We start from the raw sequence: 26020 nt of genomic DNA, 5'->3' as shown, positions 1-26020 counted from the left end.
CGTTGGCAGCTCAATAGGCAATGAATCATTACAAGGTCCGATTTGCATGTCCATATTCAAGATCAAAGGGGTCACAAAGGTCAGACCCCCTGCAATCTGAAATCACAGAATAGAGGAGAAGTGTTTAAAGTCAGAATAACACTTTACTGACTACAGCTAATGTAGGATGCTTTGCTTTTAATTCAAACATATTTACTTAGATATCCACAGCTGTAGGTTATAAATGTATGTGCAGTGTCCCAGTACCCGCTTAAGACATTAGGTTGTAGTAAAGCAGTAGTCTCTGCTCTGTCTGTTTACTCCTGTCTGGGTATTGTAAGTCTAAGCACGTGTAATGTGTACTGTATTGCTTTATAATGCTTAACATGTGACTACACTGCGATATACAGTGATCCCTCAACTTACAATGACCTCAACATACAATAGTTTCAACATAAAATGGTCTTTTCTGGACCATTGTAAGTTGAAAACAGACTCAACATACAATGCTACAGATAGACCAGATCTGTGCAACTTGTCAATGAACTGACCAATCAGAATGGGCATTCACTGGTAAAACTCCTGTATTATTGAAGCGTATGCACTGACTGGTGTCTGGTAGCGCCCCCTACAGTACAGGGAGGTATTACATGTTCTGTACTACTCTTTGGCCATATGTAGACCAATATATGGCCGGTTGATACTCAAGTTCAATTCCTATAGGTCACCTAAGTGACCCAAAAATAACCCAATTTCCCATATATTACCAAAACTTTATTATTAATTCTTAATTAAGCACGCATTTAATTTAAAAGATACATTGTTTTTCCGCTCCTAAGGTATTAGCTGCTATATAGCACTCTCCTTATTTATGATCGGTGTACAACCAATATAGGAGCTAACACTGATGTTTAAAATCAAAGCTCAGCCCCCCTCAACATGTTTCGCTGCTGGACGCAGCTTTGTCAAGAGGTTAATGGGCACTGAGGTTAGCACGCCATAGTCAGGGTTTATAAAAACTCCCCTTGATGACATCATTGAATTAGAAGCTAGTTGCTGATTGGCTGACACGCCATCAGTCCTATCCGCTTGCTGACATGTTGTTTGACAGCCCTTTCACCCTATAGTTGTGATCGTTCATCAGCAAATCAAATTCCCTGATGCAATGTCCACTTGTGAATGGTTAATTCCTTTGTGACGTATGTGCGCAGAGAATCCTGCGCCGACACATAGCGCACAGGCGCTCAGAGATTCATTACCTGCGCACTAGATCCTGCGCGAATACTTTGTACGTTTTTCATGCCGGCATTCCGTCACATATGTATCACTGCGCACAAGAAACTGCGCGAACACTTAGTCATACACATGTCGCGCCATCATACATATCACTGCGCACAAGGAGCTGCGCGAACACTTGTTCATATGCATATCACCCCACTACATGTGAATTGCTGTGCACAGAGGCTGCGCGAACACTTAGTTCTTATCCGTTGTGTCTAGACAATTCTTACAGGTAAGTATAGTGCATCACTCTTCTTATTAGGATCCTAGGACATACCCCAATTTAAATTTATCTAGCAGATATATTGACATCAGTATTAATAATATACCTAGACAAACCATCTGTTATATCTATCTGCGATATTATGGTCACATATACTATCGTCATTATGTCCTCTAGTAAATGAATAAATTGAAGATTATGATTCCTATCACCTATTAATAAATTTAAATTGGGGTATGTCCTAGTATCCTAATAAGAAGAGTGATGCACTATACTTACCTGTAAGAATTGTCTAGACACAACGGATAAGAACTAAGTGTTCGCGCAGCCTCTGTGCACAGCAATTCACATGTAGTGGGGTGATATGCATATGAACAAGTGTTCGCGCAGCTCCTTGTGCGCAGTGATATATATGATGGCGCGACATGGGTATGACTAAGTGTTCGCGCAGTTTCTTGTGCGCAGTGATACATATGTGACGGAATGCCGGCATGAAAAACGTACAAAGTATTCGCGCATCGGATCTATTGCGCAGGTAATGAATCTCTGAGCGCCTGTGCGCTATGTGTCGGCGCAGGATTCTCTGCGCACATACGTCATAAAGGAATTAACCATTCACAAGTGGACATTGCATCAGGGAATTTGATTTGCTGATGAACGATCACAACTATAGGGTGAAAGGGCTGTCAAACAACATGACAGCAAGCGGATAGGACTGATGGCGTGTCAATCAATCAGCAACTAGCTTCTAATTCAATGATGTCATCAAGGGGAGTTTTTATAAACCCTGACTATGGCGTGCTAACCTCAGTGCCCATTAACCTCTTGACAAAGCTGCGTCCAGCAGCGAAACATGTTGAGGGGGGCTGAGCTTTGATTTTAAACATCAGTGTTAGCTCCTATATTGGTTGTACACATTGCAGGTGTACACCGATCATAAATACGGAGAGTGCTATATAGCAGCTAATACCTTAGGAGCGGAAAAACACTGTATCTTTTAAATTAAATGTGTGCTTAATTAAGAATTAATAATAAAGTTTTGGGAATATATGGGAAATTGGGTTATTTTTGGGTCACTTAGGTGACCTATAGGAATTGAACTGTACTACTCTTTGGGCCAGGATTACCTGCTCCTTTGGACACCAGGTGTGGGCGGCTCCATGTTACTTTTTTAGGACATTGCGTGTACTGTACAGGACCCCGAAGAAGCTCCTGTCCTCTACATAGACCAGTGCTTCCCAAGCAGGGTGCCCCCAGCTGTTGCAAAACTACAACTCCCAGCATGCCCGGACAGCCTTCGGCTGTCCGGGCATCTGGGAGTTGTAGTTTTGCAACAGCTGGAGGCTCCCTGCTTGGGAAACACTGACATAGTGATTTACAGCTCCCAGCAGCTCTTTCTTATTTTTATATGTAAGGACTTGCTTTATCTATATTAGTTATCTACTTATTTTTCTTTAATTCTCACTTTTTCCTATTTTTGGATGACATTTAGAACCAATTACCAGGTTTCCATAGAGTTATGGTCTCAACATACAATGGTTTCAACATACAATGGTCGCCCTGGAACCAATTAATATTGTAACTTGAGGGAACACTGTATAGCTGTGCAATCGTTTACTTATTCTTTGCTGCCACCTACTGGTATATTTTAGTTATTTATTCTTTGTCATGTGTATGAGAAGCTGGTAACTTGATCCACATCCCCTACAGACTGCTAGAAGCCTCTAGAAATTTCAAAGGAGTCCCCAAAGTTGAGCACAATTGTTTTGTCTGGCCCTTGCCAGAGAAGTGGGAAGTTGTGTCTGCCTGCTGGCATGCTTATATCATACCTCACAACTTTTGTTGAGAGCAAAGATGGACGAGCCACGCCCCCTGACAATGCCCTCAACCATACCCCCAAACACAGCCTCAGCCATGCCCACACATGGAGAACGGGAATACCTCCTTAACAGCAACCCCCATCATTACCACTACAGACTATGTAAGCGATTACATTACAATTACATCTGCGACTCATAGACGACATCTTTTCTGATCGGAATTGTTCACTTTTCTTTTCTCCATCTAGCTCACATCGCTGTGATGATTTCTTTCAGCTACGATTCGTCTCTGCTAAACCTGTCAAAAAATAAACATTTCTGGCTCCACACGTTTTCAAGATCTCTGGTGTCCCAAACTGTAATAATGCACCCCCCCCCCCCCCCCCCCACACACACACACAGTGTTTGACATAATAGAGTGGGTAGATAAGTGGGTTGGAGAATAGTCAGTAGGCTCCCCCTATAAGACTGGGCCCTTCAAGTAGGACCCCCCCCACCAGATAATTGCCCCCTGTAGGTAAACCCCCAGATAGCTGCCCACCCCATTTAAGATTTGTAGTTTGTGAATAACCCCCCTATTAGCTTGGTAGTATAAGTGAGGTAGTAGATAGTCCCCCATATTAGCTAGGCAGGAAGGGGGTAAATAGTCTCCCATATAAGCTAGGTAAGAATGTAGTAAATAGTCGTCCATATTAAGTAGGTAGGTTGGTAATAAATATGTAACCCACCCCCTGCCAAATTTCCTATATTGCTGAAAAGGTGGGTAGATTACCATTCAGAAGCCTAGAATAGCTGAATGATAACATGTGAGAACTTTAAATGGGTGCTCCGCTGGAAAACATTTTTTATTTTTTTATTTATTTAAATCAACTAATGCCAGAAAGTTAAACAGATTTGTATATTACTTCTATTTAAAAGTCTTAATCCTTCCAGTACTTATAAGCTGCTATATGCTACAGAGGAAGTTCTTTTCTTTTTGAATTTCCTTTCAGTCTTACCACAGTGCTCTCTGCTGACACCTCTGTCTGTGCTAGGAAGAGGAAGAGCTAGAGGTTTGCTATGGAAATTTGCTCCTGCTCTGGACAGTTGCTATAATGGACAGAGGTGTCAATATTAAACTGCCACTGCAGCTGAATGACAATGCTGTGAAAGCCATGATGATGGCTATATGGGTTGGCCCTCATGACTCCTGTAAAATGTGTCTCTTTATCATCAACCCCCCCCCCCCCCTCCTCTCATTCCTATACTCACATAAGTGTGTACATTTCCATTAAAGGGGAATCAACAGGTGCCAGAAAGTTAAACAGATTTGTAAATTACTTTTTTTTAAATTACTATTTACAAATCTTAATCCTTCCAGTACTTATCAGCTGCTATTTGCTCCACAGGAAGTTATTTTCTTTTTTTATTTCCTTTATGTCTGACCACAGTGCTCTCTGCTGACACCTCTGTCCAAGTTGGAAACTGTCCAGATCAGCATGTGTTTGCTATGGGGATTTGTTCCTGCTCTGGACAGTTCCTAAAATGGACAGGGGTGTCAGCAGAGAGCACTGTGGTCAGACAGAAAAGAAATCCAAAAAGACGAGAACTTCCTGTGGAGCAAATAGCAGCTGATAAATACTGGAAGGATTAAGATATATATTTTTTTATAGAAGTAATTTACAAATCTGTTTAACTTTCTGGCACCAGTTGATTTAAAGAAAAATATTTTCTGGCGGAGTACCCCTTTAAGACACTTAACAAGTGACATTGCTGTGACACTGACACTGTGTGTTGCCACTCAGCCAGCTTTCCCTGACTCCTAAATAGTAAATCACTATCGGGGACAAATCGTCTATCTCCATAGTGTCCTTAGGAGGGTGAGGTGGGGGAACACGAGCGACTATCCCAGGTATTGGCACTACAATCATACACTTTGGTGTACATATGTTTGCCATTTTGCAATTGCATTGTTTTTCTGTATTGGCCCAGTGTTTGCTTGGACTCTTTAATCTAATTTGGGAATATGTGCAATAAAAGTTGTTTATAGCTTCATGCGGCTCTACTGTTGTATTATGTGAGCAGTAATTTTCAGGATTAATAACCAGGATTTATTATCATTTTATCTTTATTACATCATCACTCATTGTTCTCCTCTCTCATATTGGTTTTAACATGTCCCTTTTGTGTCTATGTGTTTTTATTGGAATATTTGGGGTCACCAGTTTTTGTGTATAATATATGTATTAATAAAGTTTATATTTCACTTTTTCAGACTACAATTGTTGTCACGTTGTATATTGGGGGGGGGGGGGGGACTTTTGTGTAATAGGTTGTTTGCATTTTGTTAGTCCCATTAATTTTCAGACTGTGTTTTTGGTTCCTTTACGTGTAGGTTGATGAATACTATCCTAAGATAGTGGCTGAGATTTGAAGCTTTTCTTAATGCATAAAATTTGCATTAGGTATTGAAAAGTTATTGTAACTGTTTACGTGCATGTACCACTTTTATTGCATACACTGAAGTCTTACAGAGTAAGGGTGAAGGGTTACCATTTTGTACATAACTGTACCCTGATGATTGATGCTTTTGTGGTGTTTCCGGTACCGGATTGCATCCGTTACCTTGTGGTGAGGTCCCCAAAGTCAGAGTCCCTAGGTACCAGTGGGATCCTCATCTATAGTTAGCCCCTAGTCACCCCTTTAATAATTAAAATTATTCAAATTCTAATTGTCTATATGTATATAAAGTGTACTTACCTTGTTGTAGTGTCGCAGGACTCTATGGTTTTTACTCAAGGACCTTTGGAGGTAGTCAGGAGATCACCCACCATGCTTTGTAATGGTGAGTGACAGCTGACATGGACCAATCCAAAACGGCCCTGCCCATATAAGGGAGCAGCGACCATTAATCTTGCTCTTTCCTCGTGGGCTGCTGATGAGGACGGATCTGCGCAGCTGTCATCGGCAACCACTAGGCCAAAGCCTTGCGGCGTCGGCCATCATTCCAAAACTGTGAGTTACTTCAATTCCCTATTACTCCGCAAGATCACTGGACCTAAACAGACCCCTAAATAGACCCCTAAATCCAGCGGATCTCTGCAAAACCTAATTCTACTAATCTCAGGATAACCCATCGGTCCTAAGCAACTGTCAGTCACTGCCGTGCTGATAATAGACTCTGTTACTAAGACTGTTACCGTTACTGCAATTCATCAGTAAAGTTCCTGCAAGTTCAAGTTCAGCACTGCTGTGGACAATCGTTTATTTCTGCACGCACCTATCGTTTCTGGGAAGGGTGGCGATAGGCCTAGCAACTACCTCAGCGTATTAACCCTCACCCTGGCGTCACGAGTGACAAGGGTTAAATTAACCCCTCATATTCCAACACAGCAACACCCCAACTACACTATACTCCCAATGGCTACCACACTTTGGTCACATGATCCTTCCAACCAGTGCTTGTGGGAGAATTCCCTAGTTTAACCTCTTAATGGCAGGAGAAGGATTGAACCCAAACCTGTTAGAACCAGTCTAGGCCTGACTTTTGCCAGAACAACATCTCATATCTCTGCACTTCCTATGTATTCCAGTGGGTCAGCAAAGTGTGCATCTTTCCTAGCTCATCTATTCCTAGGCATACCTATACCTAGGCTATGTCTTCTGTCTAGTTATTATTCTGTCTACAATCCCGCAACTTTTGTTATTGATGATCTTTGCCCCTGGATCCACTATGGTCTGGCATCTGGGTCCTGTGTACCTATAGCGATATGTGCAAATAACTTGATCCAGATACAGGTGTAAACTTGAAAAACAGGAACAACTTACTGGAAATCCTCATTACACATTCTTTGGATTGAGTGTGTGAGAATTGGACACAATCCCCTTAGTTACTTTGGTGGCAGAAATATTGTAGAAAAGTCTCTAACACTCTAATCACTTTTAGTTTTGCTATATTAGGTACACAGTTCAGTTAAGATGCACTTAGGATGAAGAGGATCTCAACAGCTTTGTCCACTGTGGTGAATATGAAAAAGTTTTTTTTTACTCATGATTACCTGTGTTACGATTTCCTATCACAAGGCGTAAAGCTAAACAGGGCTTGACTTGTCAGCCACACACCGCTGACTCTGGCCGGAAGCCCACGAAGAGTCCAGTGATAGAAGCTGTACAAGTGCTATTCTGCTATCTCTTGCTGGCTATATCTTTGCTGGCTTTAAGACAATTCTCCCTCTCTTAGTAGGAACACAAATGTAGGAATAAATACCCAATCAGTGTGGATTAAAGACAGTTCTTGGGTAATATTCCTCCTAAATACAATACGGTGCTCTAATTCACTGTGACCGACTCAGAGCTGACCCAATTAGGTAGCAACATGAAACAGGTTTAAACTTCACTACCAGAGCTACCTAACTTGCAGGATCTAGTCAGTAATAACTAGTTCACACTGCTTTTTTTCTTCTTGTAGACTCCTTCCTGAGAATTCTAGAGCAAAAGCCTGTCTAAACGAAGTTCCAAAGTGACCCAGTCCTCATGTACAATTTTCCCACCAATGATGATGGGACACAAAAAAAGTTAACCATTCTATCACCTCAGTGTATAGCAATATAGAAACAGTGTGATACATCAGACAAGTTTAACTCACGATACCCGAATGGGATTTGATTGTCAGGATACTTTTTACAGCCACATTGCAACCTAAATTCTACATCAGCTGGTAGATGGGTACTGGGGCAATGCTAAACAATTATTTTCACAATTATTTCCCCAGAACAACATAGACCTGGTTCACTGGTCTGAGAATTTACTTATTTATTGTAATAACGTAAACAATTATTTTCACAATTATTTCCCCAGAACAATATGGACTTGGTTTGCTGGTCTGAGAATTTACTTATTTATTGTAATAATATAAACAATTCTATTTGTAACTGTGCACATGCAGGTTGATCGCTTCCTGTACCATTTGCGCCTGTCCGATGAAACTTTATTGGATATTATGGGACGTTTTCAAGCAGAGATGGAAAAAGGCCTAAAGAAAGATACAAACACAACAGCCTCAGTCAAGATGTTACCAACATATGTCAGAACAACTCCTGATGGATCTGGTAGGTGGTTCACTATAAAGATATAAGGTGAAATGGGTTGGAAGTCACAACGAAGGGGTTGTAGTTAGTGGAGTATATTCAGACCAAGGTCTTGTTGCCAGTGTGGGGCCTCAGGGATCTGTACTGGGACCCATTGTGTTTAATATATTTATCAATGATACTGCAGAAGATCTTTATGGCAAGGTAATGGTCTTTTTGTTAGTGACACAAAGATTTGTAACATGGTTGATGTTCCTGGAGGGATATGCCAAATGGCAAAGGATTTAGGTAAACTAGAAGAATTGTCAGAACTCTGCCAACTGACCTTTAATGTGGATAAGTGCAAAATAATGCCCCTGGGCAGAATATAGAATATGTGATACAGTCCTAACCTCAGTATCGGAGGAAAGGGATTTAGGGGTTAATATTTTAGGCAGACAATGTCATAGAGCAGCAGGAAATGCTAACAAAATGCTTGGGTGTACAGGGAGAGGTATAAGCAGTAGAAAGAGAGAAGTGCTCATGCCGCTGTACAGAACACTGGTGAGGACTCACTTGGAGTATTGTGTGCAGTACTGGAGGCCGTATCTCCAGAAGGATATAGATACTCTAGAGAGAGTTCAGAGAAGAGCTACTAAACTAGTACATGGATTGCAGGATAAAACTTCATTGGAAGGTTAAGTTACCTTAACATGTATAGCTTGGAAGAAAAGACTAGACTGGAGGGGATATGATAGAAACTTTTAAATACATAAAGAAAATCAACATAGTAAAGGAGGAGAGCATATTTAAAAGAAGAAAAATTACCACAAGAGGACAAAAAAATAGAGGGGCAAAGGTGTATGCGGTAATATGAGGAAGTATTACTTTACTGAGAGAGTAGTGGATGCATGGAATAGCCTTCCTGTAGAAGTGGTCGGTGCAAATACAGTGAAGGAGTTTAAACAGGTATGGGATAGGCACAAGGCTAACTAACCCCTTATTTAAGATAGGGCCAGGGATTATTGAGAGGATTCAGAATATTGGGCACACTAGATGGGCCAATTGGTCCTTATCTGCCAACACATTCTATGTTTCAGTCTTAAAGGAATTATTTAGCTTTGTAAAACTGATGACCAGTTCGCAGGATAGGCCAACCATAATAGATCATTTGGGGTCCGACTTTCAGCATCCCCGCTCATCAGCTATTTCAAAAGGCCGCTGCGTCATTGCCTCATCAATGCTTTCTTGTTGCTTGTAGAGCAAGGTGCTTCAATGCTGCACTGTTCACTTGAAAGGGATAATGCTGCAAGAGACCGTCCCCCAACTATATATTTAGGAATAATTTTTCTCAATCTCCTTGCCACACAGAAAAGGGGGACTTCCTCGCTCTAGATCTTGGAGGCTCAAAATTCAAAGTTCTTAGGGTGAAAGTATCTCAAGATGGGAAGCAGAATGTTCAAATGGAAAGTCAGATCTATCCAACACCAGGGGAGATAATAAATGGAAGCAAAGCTGAAGTAAGTCTAACCACATGTAATGTTCAATCTACGGAACACTATACGCCATTTATAAAGTACAGTGCGTGACCTTTTAAATTTACAATTGCCAACATTTATTGGAAAAACTAAATTTACAGTGATGTTTATTGTTTTGTATTTGTAGCTCTTTGATTATGTTGTGAACTGTCTGGGTGATTTTATGAAGAAAAGACAGATAACAGAAAAGCTTCCACTTGGTTTAACCTTCTCTTTTCCATGCAAACAGACAAAACTTGATGAGGTAAGATAATTATTGAATTTTAATCTGGACTTTACCTTACACATATGATAGGGGATAAGTGTCTAATCAGGAGGTAGTGGGGGGAAGGGGGGTTGGCATCATTGGATATAACAGCAAACTATCAAGGAGGTGGAATCAAGCTGTTATAATCCCACTCCTCACTTGATTCACAGTAAGAATAATATTAACTCTTTGAAACATAACCTTTAATTGTATCATTTAAAATAAAGCGTCCTCAAATTCAAAATAGAAAAAATAAGGTAAGGTACACAAATAACTACACACTGCCCCAATGCTGAACCCTCACCAAAAGTATCAATGGAAATTCCTACACAAAAAAAAGGGAATTGTGTCAATGGACACAACCAATTTATCTCAGTTCCAATGTGTTTCCCCCCCCCCCCTCCCTCCAATATAGATAAGAGGAGCAAATGTGGGGATCATCAGGGGAACATTGGTAGGAAAACAAACCTTGGAGTGGATAAGTAAATAACAATTGATGTGGCTAACCATTAATATTTGCCAAGAAAAACAAAAGGTACCCGGTCCAATAAGGACCACTCACTGAGACCCATTGGTGTAATTGATGTAGAAGGAGGGGGACACAGGATGATAGCTTCTTCCCTTCAAACAGCAGCAGCAGCCAGAATCAAGCTCCTCCTTAAATTAGATGGATTTGGCACCAAACCAGATTTACTAGGCTCCGCCCCCAATGGGAGGAGCCAAGCGGGTGTTATCCCTATACTGCACACCAATCGTGCGGTGTTAGGCTGGGTTCACACTACGTTTTTTCCCATACGGGAGCGCATACGGCAGGGGGAGCTAAAACCTCGCGCTCCCGTATGTCACCGTATGCGCTCCCGTATGTCATTCATTTCAATGAGCCGGCCGGAGTGAAACGTTCGGTCCGGTCGGCTCATTTTTGCGCCGTATGCGCTTTTACAACCGGACCTAAAACTGTGGTCAACCACGGTTTGAGGTCCGGTTGTAAAAGCGCATACGGCGCAAAAATGAGCCGACCGGACCGAACGTTTCACTCCGGCCGGCTCATTGAAATGAATGACATACGGGAGCGCATACGGTGACATACGGGAGCGCGAGGTTTTAGCTCCCCCCTGCCGTATGCGCTCCCGTATGGGAAAAAACGTAGTGTGAACCCACCCTTAGTGAGATATCTGTGCCGGCGCACAGGAGCTGGCTTCCGGCGCTTGCGCACCGCTGTATGCTGTTGTCTCGCTGCTGGCAAACTTGTCCATCTGGCACACGCGTAATGCGCGCACACGATGTATGCAGTTGGTATATGGCCGGCGCGTGCACAACACTGACAGTGTTTCCTCGTGGCTGGCGCGTGTAGTAGCAGTACGGCCAGGAAACCTTTACAGGTGAAGCTCAAAAAATTTGAATATTGTGCAAAAGTTCATTTATTTCAGTAATGCAACTCATCTGCGGAAGGAAGCATGAAGTGCTCCAGAATCTCATGGTAGACTGATGCGTTGACCCTGGACTTAATAAAGTAGAGTGGATCAACACCAGCAGATGACAAGGCTCACCAAATCATATAATATATTGGGGATGTGGGGTTTTCATTAGCTGTAAGGCATAATCATCACAATTATGACAAATCACGGCTTGAACTATCTTGCTTTGCATGTAATGAGTCCCTCTCATATAATAGTTTCGCCTTTTAAGTTGCATTACTGAAAGAAATTAACTTTGGCACGATATTCAAATTTTTCGAGTTTCACTTGTACATATCTGTGTTAAGTGCACATTGTGCTATTGGTAAATAATGGCCAGTAATAAAAGGAGGAGGACAGAAGAGAAGTGAAAAACGTTACCACTATGCCAAAAAATGGGGGACTACAAGATGGCCATACACATCCAAGGATCAACTGAAGATGCAAGAATGAAAAAGTTATACATATATTTATTACTGTATGAGAAAAATGCAATTAATAAAGACATTGGTATTGTTATATACTGATGATCCAATAATGATGGGTACAAGGGGAGGTAGTTTAAGGGCGAAGGAAGGGAGGGTCAAACATAAAAAGAGATATTAATAATTTATAATTAAGAGAGGTAGGGAGTAGATAATATTAATAGGGAGGATTAGGAACTCCTCACTTGCCCTTAATTCCCAACTCCTTCTTGAATGATGTACAGGGTTCTGTATGTCAGTCAAGTAGGCACTGGGAGGTAAGGGCAAGTGAAGAATTTAAATATAAACTGTGTTGCAGAACTTTGGGTTGGGTGTCTTCCGCTGTTACTCCATGTTTCCCCTCTTTCAGCCCAGGGCCCTTACTGCCCACTCTCCTCCTATGTCATCTGCTGCCCCCTGCCTCTCTCTCCAGCTCTGTATTGCTCTGGGCTGCAGTCTACTCCCAATTCTGCCACCCCCTTACTGCTGTGCCTCTAGGGACCAGCCAAGCACACTCTTTAAGATTTAAATGGCTAGTGGGCCCATTTCTAAAGTTTTCACCCACCTATCCACATTAGGCAGGGGCTATATAAGGAGGTTCCACCTAACATCCTGTGCCTAAGCTTTATTGGTACTGTTTTATAACGAAAGTACGTTTTCCTGTACCTGTTTTCCTTAGTCCCTGACTTGTGCCTATTTTTCGGACTATGCTAATCTGCCTGACCCCTCCTGTACCATAGGGTTTCCCTCTTACCGACCTGGATTGTTGATTAAACATCTGCGGCCTGCCTTAACCACCTGTCTGTATTGAACTACATCTCTGCCTCCTCCTTGGGTACTATTCTGACTCTCCTAGTCTCCTGTATCTGACCCGCCTGCTGACTACACTACCAGCCTGATCCTCTGGTGCCATGCACCAGTACCATCTTGTCTGCTGGGCTAGCCACTACCCATGCCAGGACCGTGTTTTTGGAGTCACCTGCTGTCCTCTAGCAGCAGAAGTCCTTTTTCCACATTCTGGAGTAGGAAAAAAGGGGAACTTAGACTCCCCTACCGGGCATGACTCAAAGCCAAACTGGTTAGGTAGCACAACGGGTCCACATTCACTGCCCGTTACATCTTATCATTATAGTTTTTCTTTTTGTGTGGGTTCCACTTATGATTTTGGCTAAAAATACTGATCAAAATACTATTTGTGAACACTGTCTAAAGATCTATGGGCAGGGTTCAAGTCCTGCAGGAACTTATGGGAACTGAGTTCCTGCACTTTTTAAACCATAAAGGGACAGCTCTTGAGCGGAAATCCTGAGGTGAATTCCACACTTTTTATTCCAGGACTTGACCCCTGTTTATAGGGGAAATGTATCAAACCTTGTGCAAAGGAACAGTGAAGCAGTTGTTAATACCGAACAAATTGCTTCTTTAAAGGGGTATTCCAGCATAAAAACTTTTTTTTAATATATCAACTAGCTCCAGAAAGTTAAACAGATTTGTAAATGACTTCTATTAAAAAATCTTAATCCTTTCAATAATTATCAGCTGCTGAAGTTGAGTTGTTGTTTTCTGTCTGGCAACAGTGCTCTCTGCTGACATCTCTGCTTGTCTCGGGAACTGCACAGAGTAGAATAGGTTTGCTATGGGGATTTGCTTCTAAACTGGGCGGTTCCCGAGACACGTGTCATCAGAGAGCACTTAGACAGAAAAGAGCAAATCATCTTCAGAAGCTCATAAGTACTGAAAGGATGTAGATTTTTTAATAGAAGTAATTTACAAATCTGTTTAACTTTCTGGAGCCAGTTGATATATAAGAAAAAAAGTTTTTTTCCTGGATAGCCCCTTTAATTTTTAAAATGGCATCTTAAAGATGAAAGCTGGAATCTAATTGGTTGCTATGGGCAACTGCTCAATTGTTTCTTTGCACAAGGTTTGATAAATCGCCCCAAATGTCTTTATAAAAGAAAAAATACACATATGCATACATTCAGCGTACAAAGTGTACATAATGGGCAGATTTGATGAACTAAAAGTAATCTTTTTGTAGGGGGTCTTGATATCCTGGACAAAAGAATATAAAGTAAGAGGAGTTCAAGAAACGGATGTGGTAAAAGCACTAAGGAAAACACTGAGGAAGAAAAAGGTATGTTCCAAAGCCACTTACTATGTACTGTGAATAAGATCTCCATCTTCTAACAGTTTTAATATGTGATGAATATTACTTCTACAGCTTTCTATAGGTTAAAGGGGTACTCCTGTGGAAAACTTTTTTTTTTTTTAATCAATTGGTGCCAGAAAGTTAAACAGATTTGTAAATTACTTCTATTAAAAAATCTTAATCTTTCCAGTACTTTTTAGGGGCTGTATACTAAAGTGAAATCAAAAAAAGAAATGCATTTCCTCTGATGTCCTGACCACAGTGCTCTCTGCTGACCTTTGCTGTCCATTTTAGGAACTGTCCAGAGCAGCATATGTTTGCTATGGGGATTTTCTCCTGCTCTGGACAGTTCCTAAAATGGACAGCAGAGGTCAGCAGAGAGCACTGTGGTCAGGACATCAGAGGAAATGCATTTCTTTTTTTGATTTCTCTTTAGTATACAGCCCCTAAAAAGTACAGGAAGGATTAAGATTTTTTAATAGAAGTAATTTACAAATCTGTGTAACTTTCTGGCACCAGTTGATTAAAAAAAAAAAAAGTTTTCCACAGGAGTACCCCTTTAACCTATAGAAAGCTGTAGAAGTAATATTCATCACATATTAAAACTGAATCACACATAAGGTAGATTGTTTGGCTGCTGTTGGCATAAGCGTTATTTTTATTATTATATTTTTAGGTGTTAATTTGATTAAATTTGTTTTTCTTTTAGTACACAAATGTGGATGTCCTGAGTTTGGTCAATGACACGGTGGGCACTATGATGACCTGTGGATATGATGACCAACTGTGTGAAGTTGGCGTTATTGTAGGTAAAAGAATTCAAGCAATGTTTGAATTGGAGTTTATACGGATGATATATAAGGTTACTCAATAATAACAACCCTGTATCCCAGTGGTCTCCAACCTGTGGACCTTCAGAGGTTGCAAAACTACAACTCCCAGCCGTTTGCTGTCCGGGCATGCTGGGAGTTGTAGTTTTGCAACCTCTGGAGGTCCACAGGTTGAAGACCACTGCTGTATCCAATTACTGAAATATTATTATCAACCAGTGCTCCTGAGTCCTGCTGTATATTACTTGTATGTCTCTCCCTATGGAGGCAGTCATTATTATCTATCACTGGTATGAAGTGGATGCATTCAAAAGATAGGTGGAAATGTCCATGTTTCTCCTTAAAGGGGTACTCCCGTGGGAAGCTTTATTTTATTTTATTTTATTTTTTTAAATCAACTGGTGCCAGTTTTCCATGGGAATACCCCTTTAAAGGGGCTCTACATAGCTCAGTGAATGAGGATCTGATTCCTCTTAAACCCCTACATGTCACCTGAAGAAAGCAGCAGAGGCACTAATAAAGTGTCACCCCACTTTGTCACCTGTCTGCTATGTTTTTTTTTAGAAGGCACATAGTCAGCCAATTATATTTGCTAAGTATTGCTGACACTTATTTTTTTTTAGTAAGTTGGTGTTATGGTGGTTGTACACTTGTCAATTAGAAAATATAGTATATTTCTCCAATATGCCACAAATGTCTATGCGGAGACAACCTCTATATTTTATGCCCAATTTTAAAAATTAAGTTGGTCATATATAATAAGATAATAATATACAATAAGATTTTGTTCTCTATCAACAGGATAGGGATAACAAGATTATTGGTGGGGTCCGACCACTGGGACCTCCAATATCTTGAGAAAGTAGAAATATTGTCCTAAGAATGAATGGTGTGGCTATTATATCATGTGTGCACTCTATTGTCAGTTATTGTTTTAAAGGGGTAGTCCAGGAAAAAACTTTTCTTTTATATCAACTGGCTCCAGAAAGTTAAACAGATTTGTAAATTACTTCTATTAAAAAATCTTAATCCTTTCAATAATTATCAGCTGCTGAAGTTGAGTTGTTGTTTTCTGTCAGTGCTCTCTGCTGACATCTCTGCTTGTTTCGGGAACTGCACAGAGTAGAAGAGGTTCGCTATGGGGATTTGCTTCTGGGCGGTTCCCGAGACAGGTGTCATCAGAGAGCACTTAGACAGAAAAGAACAACTCAACTTCATCAGCTCATAAGTACTGAAGGATTAAGATTTTTTAATTGAAGTAATTTACAAATCTGTTTAAAGGGGTTCTCCGGTGCTTACACATCGAATCTTATTATAAGATGCCTGATCGCCGGAGTCCCGCCGCTGGGGACCCCTGGGATCTTGTACACGGCACCCCGTTTGTAATCAGTCCCCCGAGCGTGTTCGCTCCAGGTCTGATTACAGACGACCATCGGGCCAGCGGCGACATGTGGGGGTCCCCAGCGGCGGGACTCCGGAGATCAGGCATCTTATCCCCTATCCTTTGGATAGGGGATAAGATGTGTAAGCACCAGAGAACCCCTTTAACTTTCTGGAGCCAGTTGATATATATAAAAAAAAGTTTTTCCCTGGATAACCCCTTTAAATGTTCTGCAGCTACTGTCTTCTATACAGTAGATTACTCCAGCTTGTAAACATCTGGCAGTCAATGTATATAAGGAAACCTATACCTTGTATAATACTGATCTCTGTGTTTCTGTTGTGTAGGGAGTGGTACAAATGCCTGCTACATGGAGAATCTGAGTAACATTGACCTAGTGGAAGGAGATGAGGGGAGGATGTGCATTAATACAGAATGGGGAGCTTTTGGAGATGATGGTGCCTTAGATGACATCAGAACAGATTTTGACAATGAAATAGATTTAGGATCAGTAAACCCTGGCAAGCAACTGTAAGTATTTTTATATAGGTGATATGGAAACAGGTTAAACAAAAGGTTGACTTACAATAAGCAATAAAAGACATATAGCATCGGATAGAGCTGCACAGGGTCCCCATGGGAAGGGAAGTCTGCCACCTTGTAGGCTGATGGGTCCTATCTACTGAACACTTCTCAGCTCAAAATGACTGTTGCCAGGTGCTAATGGATTGAATAAGCCAAAGTTGGTAGAGATAAGATAGACTGAGTACTCAGGGGCATGGCTATAGGGAGTGCAGAGGTAGCAGTCCCATCGGGACCCTGGTGCCTAAGGTGGCTTTAAAGCATGTGTGGCCCATAAGAGACCATTAATATAATTGATACATGGGGCCCTGTTGCAGATTTTGCATGGGGGCCCAAAAGCTACAAGTTGCGCCTCTGTGAGTACTCATGATTATACAATGTAATAGTGTCTTAATGGGGTTATCCAATGATTCATACCAAATTTCTTGAAATGCTATTAATAGTGCTTCAGCCCATTCCTGCCCCTTGTGGTAAGGGAGTTGTTTCTGTGAACTGACATAAATGTACATTACTGTGTTCATACATGCATAGGAGCTGTTCCAGAGTCATCACTTACATTTACAGGCTGTGTAATGCAGCAGTCACCTTGCTCTAGCACCTAGTATCTGAAATAACTTAAAGGGGTACTCCGATGGAGGAAGTTTTTTTTCATTTTTAATTTCTTTTTTTGTCTTGTCCACAGTGCTCTCTGCTGACACCTCTGTCCATGTCAGGAACTGAAGAGGTGTCAGCAGAGAGCATTGTGGACAAGACAAAAAAGAAATTCAAAAAGAAAATAATTTCCTCTGTAGCGTACAGCTGCTAAAAAGTACTGGAAGGGTAAAGATTTTTTAATATAAGTCATTTACAAATCTGTTTAACTTTCTGGCATCAGTTCATTTGGAAAAAAAATAAAGTTTTCCACCAGAATACCCCTTTAAAGCCTAGTCTTTTATACCTAATCAGCCTTGACTGTAGAATCTAAGTGGTTAAACAAAGGGAAGGGACTTCCTCTGTAAACCATCAGGCACCTACCCCCCACATCCCATTTTCAAAGTGCCAATAGATTGTCATGGCGTCGGGGAGACTAAGATTTGCCATTTTAGTACTATTTTTGTCCTGCATTGTCAGTGGTTAAATAGGTTTTGCAGGACTCTGAAACTGGAGACTTTTCCTTTGGTTAGATGCTGGGGGTAGGACCACCACAAAATGATATTAGTGACGTAATGCTTATTCCCTGATGGTCTTGTGTTTTATTATATGTTCATGGTTAATTGTGCCGGATATTTTAGGGAAACCACAACATAAGGATGAGAGATTACATCAACATGGCATAAATATTGTAGATGTTACATTGATGGAATTGCAAGATCAAGGGCCGTGGTATTGCTGAATTATCAGTACATTTGGGCAGCCCTGTTCTTATACTGATCTGTTGCTGTCATGAAAAAAATCTTTTGAAAAGTTGTGCAGTTTTGTTCGGTCAGGGTCTCCGTGCTAAGAACCCCACAATCATTAGATATAGCCAGGTAAAGCGTTTGGTAGTGCTCTTCATTCCCCAGCTTGGCACTCAATCCGTTACTTTGTAGATGACCATAGACTATCACGGATCATGGCTCCTGCATTGAGCGCTGAGCCAGGTAGTGAAGCACACTGCCACTCTTTACCCAGCTATATTTAGCAATCGGTGGGGGTCTCATAAAAACTTTTCACATATATGAATGGCATAAAAGTTTTTATTCATGATTTTAACACTTTAAGTCCGGGGTGCAATATCTTTAAAGGGGTACTCCACTGGCCAGCGTTCGGAGCTATATGTTCTGAATGCTGTTTTCGCGCTGCAGGAGTCGGCCACACCCTTGTGATGTCACGGCCACACCCCCCCAATGCAAGTCTATGGGTGGGGGCGTGACGGTAGTCACGCTCCCTCCCATAGACTTGCATTGAGGGGGCGTGGCCGTGACATCCTTAGGGGCATGGTCGACCCCCGCAGCACCAGTCGAGTAACCCTTTAAACTATTGCAGCTATGAGTCTGCAATGCTTCTGTAGCTGTGAGCTACACAGATGACTAGCAATGGATTTCTGTCTTAGGGTATGTTCACACTACAGTATGGTAGGTCCTCGCAGCACTGTGCCGTCACCATTGACGGCTATGCAGTGCTCGCCGACTTTCGTGCAAAGAATGAACGTGTTCTTTCTTTGCGCGGAACAATTTCAGCGGTGGAATTGTCAGCCGCTGAAATTCCGCAGTGTGAACGGATCTCGCGGAGACCCATTCACACTAATGTTAAGTTCACACCGCGGAATTCCACGGGGAATTCCGTAGTGTGAACATACCCTTAGAACCCTATAGATGCAAAATGTCTAGCAATATTGTCATTATGTGTTGACCTTAAAGGCTGGGGTTTTAGTTTTGTGTTTTCTTTTTTTTTTTTTTGCATGATACTGTATCCTAAATTAAAAATCTGAGTAATGCTATGTATTATAATATATTGTCACATTAACACACATATGTCATTCTCATAGTGCCACCTGGCATAGTATTATCTAAAACTCAGAGCATCTGTATCGGAACATTATATGTAAGTTGTGAGATTTCAAAAAAAATTTTATTCTAAAAAAAAATTGCAATTGTGTCTTGTTTTCATAAAAGATTTGAGAAGATGATCAGTGGTTTGTACATGGGAGAACTGGTCAGAATTATTCTGCTAAAGATGGCAAAAAAAGGGCTTCTTTTCAGTGGCAAGGTCTCTAATGGTCTCCGTACCAAGGGGAAAATAGAAACAAGTCATGTGGCTGCCATGGAAAAGTAAGCATTTGCTACATATATAAAAACTGCATGGTGAATGAGTGGTAGGAGTTCCTGCCTATACTTTTGTCTTTGTATTGCAGATATAAGGAAGGGCTGTATAACACTAGACAGATATTACTTGACCTGGGCCTGGAGCCATCAGAAGAGGACTGCATTGCTGTTCAGCATGTCGCCACTATAGTATCATTCCGTTCGGCCAATCTTTGTGCTGCTGCTCTTGCTGCCATTCTCACACGACTTCGTGAAAACAAGAAGTTGGATAGGATGAGGACAACAGTTGGAATGGATGGAACCGTTTATAGAACACATCCCCAGTAAGTAACTAATCATATGTGAATTAAGTCAATATATATATATATATATATATATCATAATAAGTGGCCTGCACACGCGCATTGATCCAAGAGACCAGCACTTGTTGGAAGTAAAATGCGTCTTTATTGAGGATCCATTGAAATATCATATAACAAATGAATTAAATCACAGAGGCATCCCTGGGAATGCTCAGTAGGACAAGTTTCGAGTCTTGTGACTCTTACTCATAATCACATATAGATGCAATTTAGTCCGGATACAGACCAGAACAGTGACTATTAGGGCTTAGTTACAGAGCACTGTATTCTTATCAAGTGTAAAAGAAAAAAACATCTAATTATTCATGTTTTTTTTTTTTCTTAAAACGTAATGTAACCATAGGTATAGGTGAAATCTGACAACTGATCAATTGATCTTACTTAAAGGCGTACTCTGCTGCTCAGCATTTGGAACAAACTGTTCTGAACGCTGGAGCCAGCGCCGGGAGCTTGTGACGTCATAGCCCCGCCCCTCATGATGTCACACCCCGCCCCCTCAATGCAAGTCTATGGGAGGGGGCGTGATGGCTGCCACGCCCCCTCCCATAGACTTGCATTGAGGGGACGGGGTGTGACATCATGAGGGGGCTGGGATAGGACGTCACGTGCTCCCGGCGCCGGCTCCAGTGTTCTATACAGTTTGTTTCCAACACTGAGCAGCGGAGTACCCCTTCAAAGGATGGCCAAACCTATAACTAAGAGACTGATCTGCATTCAAGCATTTACACACATACACAATGGGAATATTTATTAAAACCTGTGCAAAGGAGAAGTTGACCAGTTGCCCATAGCATCCAATCAGATCCCTTCTATTATTATTTTTTTTTTGTAAGACCTCTGGAAAAAGAAGAAGCAATATTATTGGTTGGACAACATTTAATTTGCACTGGTTTTGATAAATCTCCCCCATTAGAGCATACTATGAAGAATAACCCTGGAGTCATTTCTTTTTCAGGTATGCTAAACGCCTACACAAGGTTGTAAGGAGACTGGTTCCTAACTGTGATGTGCGCTTCCTACTCTCAGAAAGCGGTAGTGGTAAAGGAGCAGCTATGGTAACAGCAGTGGCTTGTAGGTTGCTCTCACAACGCAAGGAGATCGATGAAGTTCTAAATCAACTACAGATTGATGAGAAGCTTGCAGATATTAAATTACGGATGATGGAGGAGCTAAAATATGGACTCAGGAAGGAAACGCATGACTCCGCAACTGTGAAAATGTTACCGACTTACGTTTATGGGACACCAGATGGGACAGGTAATTTCTGTAATTTAATCTTTCATTATGGACTAGACACATGGAAGCAGATCTACTATTGCTGTAAAAGATGAAGCGATTGGCACAGCTACAAGGGACCTAATAAATGATGCCTGTGGACACCCAGTCCGTATACCCTCTGGCAGGGTGCTCATTTCGGAATTCAGTGCAGAATGAATGAAGAAAAGAATGAAGATGGCACTCACCACATCAGAGGTAACGGTAAACGGTGACCGGCAGACTACAGAAGAAGTGCACTTGTTGCACGAAATAGCTATTACGCTCCTGGCGTTCCTCCTCCCTATGCTGTAGTCTGCCGGTCACCTAATAAAGCATTACCGTTACCTCTGATGTGGTAAGTGCCATCTTCATTCTTTTCTTCATTCAGATCTACTATTGCATATGCGCCAGAATTCTGGTGCATTTGTGCAGAAGAAACTGGCATACGTGACTTGCACAATTTAAAAAAAATGTTTAAGACACTATTGAGAATTGCTTGAAAAAAGAGTATGGCTTTACGGGGAAGGGGGCATGGTTTGCTTGTGACTTTGTGCACCAAAATTATGTCATTGCATTTTGGTATAAAGTAAACCAACAAATAGTTGGTCTATATTTAGACTGCACAGTCCACATATGCACCAGATTTGCAAACAGCCTAAAATGTTTAGCACATGTTTACACTGTCTAATCTATGTTTGCACTGTGTAAGAATTAGTATTAGTAAATCTGCACCATTGTATAACTGACAACAACTATAATTCCCATGATAACTAATCAGATCCCAGCATTCATTGGAAATAAAGCGACAATGGTCCATAGAGTTAAAAAGTGCCCTGGGCCTAGGGGTGTTTTTATTTTATTAATACACCCCATCTGACAGGGTACAAAACCCCTCATATATCGGAAATGGGGGTGGGGCGTAGTAATAAAATAAGGACACCCCTAGACTCAGGACATCCTAAACTTTCAAGGGGTATCAAAAAGTAAGATTGTTTTAGTAAGATTCACTGTTAAAATTAGCCTTGAGAGAAGCAAAGGCAGACACAGGGGGGCTGGATTTCCTCTTCTCTTTTTGTGTAGTGTATGACATTAATTCAGAGACAATTACTAGAGATTAGAGATGAATCCTGCGGAGAGGAAGATTGGTGAAAATGCTGGATACAAATTAAGTATTGGACAAAAATAGTGTTATTCCTCATGTACACACGTAATGTAACCATATGCTCTAAATCAGTGATTACCAACCTTTGGCTCGCCAGCTGTTGTGAAACTACATCTCCCAGAATGTCTGCGTAGCTATTAGTATGCTGGCAAGTTGTTGTTTTGCAATATATTTTGTCTGCCTGAAGCTGGCCCTAAAGGGAGAAGAGAGCCTGCTGCATATGGATTTTTACAGTACTTACTGAGCACAGTGGGAGCTGTATAAATCTGTATACAGAGAGTACTTACAGGCAGCAGAACTTTAAAGCGGTACTCCACCCCTGGACATCTTATCCCCTATCCAAAGGATAGGGAATAAGATGTCTGATCGCGAGGGGTCCGGCCGCTGGGACATTTTGAACATTTTTGTTCAGAACGCTGGGTTCGGTTCGTCGTCACGCCACATTCTTTCCATTTATGTCTATGGGAGGGGGCGTGAAAAAACAGCACCACTACTACACACAGGTTGTGTGTAGTACTACAGCTCAGTTCTATTAACTTCAATAAAGCTGCAATACCAGACACAAGCAGTGGATGGGACTGTTTTTGCAACAACAAAAAAAGCAGTTTGTTTGTAATACTGAACAACCCCTAAAATGTTTTTTTTTTTTTTTTACACAACACTCAACATCCCCCGCATCTTGTTAAATTTCTGCAGCATTTTTGTAAAATTGGACAACTCCTTTAAAGCTCTACCCATAATAAAGTATAAACTAAATGTTTTGGGTACAAGCTAGGTGATCTCAGGTAATAGTTTGGAGTAATAAGCACAAAGTCATAAGACAAAAAGAAAAAATTCCAGCTCACCAGTAAATATGCAGTTCGCAGGTGGAAGATGTGTTCAGGCAGGGAGCACGAGAGCACAGAGCCGAGCCATATTCTCGGTTAACACAATCCAGATCCAAGGAAAGGGTGGGGGAGGGGGATGACGGGGAAACTCCAGCTCCACTTGAAAGTAGAAAAAATTCCTTTATTAGTGATCCATAAAAATAGAAAAAGATAAATAAGTGGAGACAAAAATCAAACGTGCATGGTGAGTTAAAATCTCATGTCCACCGACGCGTTTCGGGCTGTCAAAAGCCCTTAATCCTGGTGCATGGTCTGTCTACCTCGGGCTGCTTATATATACTGGAAACCTATCACTAGGTCACATGATCACAGACCACGTGACCCAAACATCTGATGCTTAATTAACTCTAATCAAAGTACGTCTTAAAATACATAGAACCATAAAGAAAATGTATCCCAATCACTCGCATATACTGAGAACAACATTATCAATAGATATACGCCAGATCATTTTTGTAATTCATCCCTGCTGGAAATCTAGTTTCCAGCATGAGAATCCAATACGCCTCGCGTTTTAACAGCCAACGAGACCAGTCTCCACCTCGTTGAGGAGGGGAAACCCTTTCAATGCCGCATACTTCAATGGAATTCGGATTGCCCTGATGAACCTCAGTTATGTGCTTGGACAAACCGGACATTGAACGTGAGTTGAATACCGCAATGTGTGCATTATGCATATGTTCACAAATGCGTTTTTTCAATTTTTTAGTTGTACAATCAACATATTGTTTTTTGCAATCTCTGCAGGTAGCCACATATATGACATGTGTAGTGTCACAATTTAGAAATGATTTTTAGAATATTTCTTGCCATTTGCCATCGATGTAAAAGTATTGGATTTGGTGGCATATCAGCAGAGATTGCATCTATTTTTAGCACATTTAAAGAATCCCTTTAAGTGCAACCACGTGTTGTCTCAAGATTTGTTTAGAAAGTCACTAGGGGACAATTGGTTGCGCAGGGTGCGACCTCTTTTAGCCACAACATTAACCTCTTCCTGAAGAATAGTGTACAATGTTGCATCTTCATAAAGAACAGGTAAGTGTTTCAGTAGGATAGATTTTATCTGATTGGGATACATTTTCTTTATGGTTCTATGTATTTTAAGACGTACTTTGATTAGAGTTAATTAAGCATCAGATGTTTGGGTCACGTGGTCTGTGATCATGTGACCTAGTGATAGGTTTCCAGTATATATAAGCAGCCCGAGGTAGACAGACCATGCTCCAGGATTAAGGGCTTTTGACAGCCCGAAACGCGTCGGTGGACGTGAGATTTTAACTCACCATGCACGTGTGATTTTTGTCTGCACTTATTTATCTTTTTCTATTGTTATGGATCACTAATAAAGGAATTTTTTCTACTTTCAAGTGGAGCTCGAGTTTCCCCGTCCTCCCCCTCCCCTACCCTTTCCTTGGATCTGGAATAGTTTGGAGTGTTATAAATCCGTTTAGAACATAGGTTGATAGTTCAAAATTTCTAATGTATTTTTTAGAGGAAGGGAACTTTCTAGCTCTGGACCTAGGAGGAACCAACTTCCGAGTCTTGCTCGTCAAAATCAGGAGCAGGAGAAGACGTTATGTAAAGATGTACAACAAGATCTTTGCTATACCTCTAGAAATAATGCAAGGCACTGGGGAAGAGGTAAGTGTGCAAAAAGTAACCGCATGCATAGTATATAATATAGGTGCACCCTATATTCTCCAGGTAAAACCAAACAGCTAGTTGCGCATGCGAACCGATGCTCAATTTATTCTTTATGGGAGCCGCAGAGACAACTAAACACCAAACTCCAGCAGCTCTAATAGAGAATAATTCTGTAACCCACCACTCCATTCCACCAGTAGACTTGGGATCCTGTGGATAGGGGATAACTTTAACAGTTGGGAAAATTCCTTTTAGCTTCATCCTGTGTAGTTGCTGTTCCATAGGGTCAGACACCAAATGTTGGTTGAAGATACAGAATCCTGGTACCAAGTGCATGTGGGCCAGTGATGATCAGTAGTGACAGGAGATATGCCCTGTGGTACTGTATAGGTGGAATACCCTAAGGCCAGCCCTGAATGTAACAAACACTTTATTATAACTTAATATTAACAGCTATTTATCTTATTGTATTCTAGCTCTTTGACCACATAGTGGAATGTATCGCAGAATTCCTAGACTACATGGGAATTAAAGGTGCCCCATTGCCCCTGGGATTTACATTTTCTTTCCCATGTCAACAAGATCAAATTGACAAGGTATGGTTATCTCACATGCTCTACTAGTAATCTGTTACTGCAGACACGTGTTATTATGACGCGTTTCGAGGGTACTAGCCCACTTCCTCAGATTGCATTGGATGCAATCTGAGGAAGAGGGCTAGTACCCTCGAAACACATTATTGCATTTGTAACTTTGTTATTTTAATACAGAAGCACCACCAGTGTTCAATACTTCTGAGCCTTTTGGCAGAAAGCAACGCCTGAATGTTTATGAGGTCATTTTTTCTATCCATTTCATTAAATAAGTCTAGCTATACTTATTGGTTGTTTGGCAAGTAAAATAAGAAAAATTAACACAGCTGCCAT

General features: G+C 41.2%; 1 protein-coding gene across 7 annotated transcripts in view; it reads left to right on the top strand.

Annotated features, from left to right (window-relative positions):
- Positions 1-26020, top strand: part of LOC130282257 (hexokinase HKDC1-like) — a 62991-nt gene that overhangs the window by 16390 nt on the left and 20581 nt on the right. For 3 of the 7 annotated variants that reach the window (XR_008846306.1, XM_056530301.1, XM_056530302.1), the window contains exons 1-12: positions 6089-6127; positions 8228-8390; positions 9720-9868; positions 10014-10130; positions 14093-14188; positions 14913-15012; positions 16762-16945; positions 19630-19785; positions 19869-20102; positions 21097-21398; positions 24943-25091; positions 25571-25690. Coding sequence is in view for 6 of the 7 variants with exons in the window: in XM_056530301.1 (XP_056386276.1) it covers positions 6125-6127; positions 8228-8390; positions 9720-9868; positions 10014-10130; positions 14093-14188; positions 14913-15012; positions 16762-16945; positions 19630-19785; positions 19869-20102; positions 21097-21398; positions 24943-25091; positions 25571-25690 (1773 nt within the window). In the remaining variant the exon portion in view is untranslated. Of the gene's footprint in view, positions 1-6088; positions 6128-6225; positions 6298-8227; positions 8391-9719; positions 9869-10013; positions 10131-14092; positions 14189-14910; positions 15013-16761; positions 16946-19629; positions 19786-19868; positions 20103-21096; positions 21399-24942; positions 25092-25570; positions 25691-26020 lie in introns of those variants that run through there. The other 4 variants (XM_056530299.1, XM_056530298.1, XM_056530300.1 and 1 more) reach the window with 3 other exon arrangements.

This window comes from Hyla sarda, chromosome 7 (genome assembly GCF_029499605.1).
Source record: "Hyla sarda isolate aHylSar1 chromosome 7, aHylSar1.hap1, whole genome shotgun sequence".
NCBI classification, from domain to species: Eukaryota; Metazoa; Chordata; class Amphibia; order Anura; family Hylidae; genus Hyla; species Hyla sarda.
Note: the sequence above shows the minus strand (reverse complement) of the source record. Positions and strands in the feature narration are given on the sequence as shown.